At 43.7% G+C, this 2,273-nt stretch overlaps 1 protein-coding gene across 1 annotated transcript; it reads left to right on the top strand.

Moving 5' to 3' along the window:
* The first annotated feature begins 766 nt into the window (after positions 1-766).
* LOC139720598 (galanin receptor type 2-like) lies at positions 767-2,002 on the top strand. The gene has a single exon (XM_071631954.1). It carries the CDS (start codon positions 767-769, stop codon positions 2,000-2,002), a length of 1,236 nt encoding a protein of 411 aa, XP_071488055.1.
* Positions 2,003-2,273: the final 271 nt, after the last annotated feature.

The following is a 2,273-nucleotide window of genomic DNA, read 5'->3' as shown; positions in this document are numbered from 1 at the left end:
AAGTGGATCTTGGAGAGAGAGAAAAAAACATCATTTTCAGCAGTACGACTCAAACAAAGGGGGCGAGAAGAGATTTACAAGGTTTTATCATTAGTTTTGCCCTTTTTCAGTCCTCTAGTCAGTGCTAGTTGGAATACTACTCGCCACTGGAAAAAAAAATTCTACCAATAGAATGTAGATAAATTTGCATTCTTATCACAAATGAAATAAGATTCTTGTCTTTGTCATGAGGACACGACTGTAATATGTTATCAAACTTTTGCATCGCAAGCGGAGTTAGATGAAGATGAAAAAAAAATCTAGTATGTTGGTTGATTTGAAATTAAAGCATGAAAAGTATTGTCTTTACTATTGTTCATTGCATTACAAAAACGTTTTGGAGTTTAGCGATTCAATATTCTACAAACCCTCTTAAATGTCGGCGTGACCGAGTGATGGCTGACGAAATTTCGCAACATTTCGACAGTAAATTGGCCAAGGTTTTTGACGACTTAGGAAACTGCGAGTATTTATAGCAATATTGATGCAAATTTAATGGATATTATTACATCATGTATTACTGCTAGATTTCTAACATTGTGGTTATATTCTTTTTCAGGCGAGTTTTAAAATCATGTGACACTGTTTTCATTCCGTGACATTGCATGCGTCACAATGAATGCTGTGTTGAATGAAGACTTGAGGAAATATCATATTAAGCAGTGATTTGATAACTTTGTTGACTCAACCAGGGAAAAGCTTCGTTTACGGTAAACCTCCTGCAACAATGTCAGAACTACGCTTCATCTCTGCGACTATCTTCCTGGCTCTTCTCACCGCGCCGAAATGTTGCGTTGATGCATCGAAGACCGTGGTGCCAATTATGTCATCCACAACGAGCGATGGCTACACCACGCCCAAAACACCAATGATGCCCTTCAACTTCACAACAGATTATACATCTAATGTGTATGCGTCCACTGTCTCTGCCGGCACGGAATTGGGGACAACGCCTCGCTTCGACGGATCCGACTGGGCGTGGCACCCAATTCCTTGGACTCTAGTGACAAAGGCACAATTGGTGACGGCGATCATAGGCGTGGTAGGTAATACTCTGGTCATCGTGGTCATTTCCCAGCGAAGGAGCTTGAATCGTTCTACCGACATTCTCATCGGGGCTTTGGCCACTGCTGACGCCATCACCTCTTTGTGCGTACTGCCTCGCCCATTTGTCGCTAGAGTTCCAAACACCTTCTGGGCCTACCTTTATTGCAAGATCATATACGGCAGGCTATTGCTGTGGTCTTCAATCACCGCTTCTATTTACACCCTTGTTGCTATCTCTTTCGACCGCTTCTTTGCTATTACTTTTCCGCTGATATTCAAACGATTGGTAAGCACAGGTAAGGTCAATGCTTGTATCGTGTTGATCTGGATATGTGCAGCCTGTATGTCTTGTCAAGGGTTGTTTGTCGTCACAGTAAACGTGGAATCCCGTTCGTGTGTCATCCAACACGCCTCGAGCTCCTCCCAGCTCGTGATGGGAAGCTTCATCTTCGTTTACCGCTTAGTCCTCCCGACGACGTGCATGCTCGTTACCCAGCTCCTTATCGCAAGAGCTCTCTACCAGCAGTCCAGGCGGTTCAGCGGGGACACGTCCTCCAGCACCACCGGCGGGTCGGTCCATCTCGCTGCCAGGAACCGCGTCATCAAAATGATGTTGATCGTTATCATCGTCTACATCATCTGCTGGGGACCGAACCAGATATTCTACTTCGGCCTCAATGCTGGCTTTATATCCTTTGCATATCTCAACGGTCCCCTACACATTCTTTTCATTGTCATTGCTTACGCCAATTCTTGTGTGAACCCAATCATCTACGCCGCATGTCATCCCCAGTTTCGGGCCGCTTTGAAGAACTTAATCAAAGGTTTTCGCATTCAGAATGAGTCATCATCGGTATTTGCGCATAAGGACGACATTCCCAACACAAAAAGCACAAAATCCTCACTTGTCAAATAACTTGCTTAAAGGTAATGTACAGCCTGCAGTCCTTTTTCCTAATTTCTTTCATCTTTCTTACGAGATTTCTTTCTCTTCCTCTTTCCACTCACATGCACATTCATTTCTTTCATAATAGTTTACACAATCTCACTTGCTCTTTTTCACAATACCAGAGATATACACTAATATCAGCGAGCCTTAGATCTGCGACGCGAACGCTAAGACGACGCAGCCTCCCGGGTTGGACAATGAAAACAGCTGTCTCGCAGAATTTTATTGCCTACAGTAT

This window comes from Diadema antillarum, unplaced genomic scaffold (genome assembly GCF_040938485.1).
Source record: "Diadema antillarum isolate AM-2024a unplaced genomic scaffold, OU_Dant_1.0 scf00000130, whole genome shotgun sequence".
In the NCBI taxonomy this organism is placed as follows: domain Eukaryota; kingdom Metazoa; phylum Echinodermata; class Echinoidea; order Diadematoida; family Diadematidae; genus Diadema; species Diadema antillarum.
This window is presented reverse-complemented; position numbering and strand designations above follow the sequence as displayed.

Excerpts from the sequence above, each read along its gene's own strand:
- LOC139720598 (XM_071631954.1), top strand. The coding sequence starts at position 767 with ATGTCAGAACTACGCTTCATCTCTGCGACTATCTTCCTGGCTCTTCTC.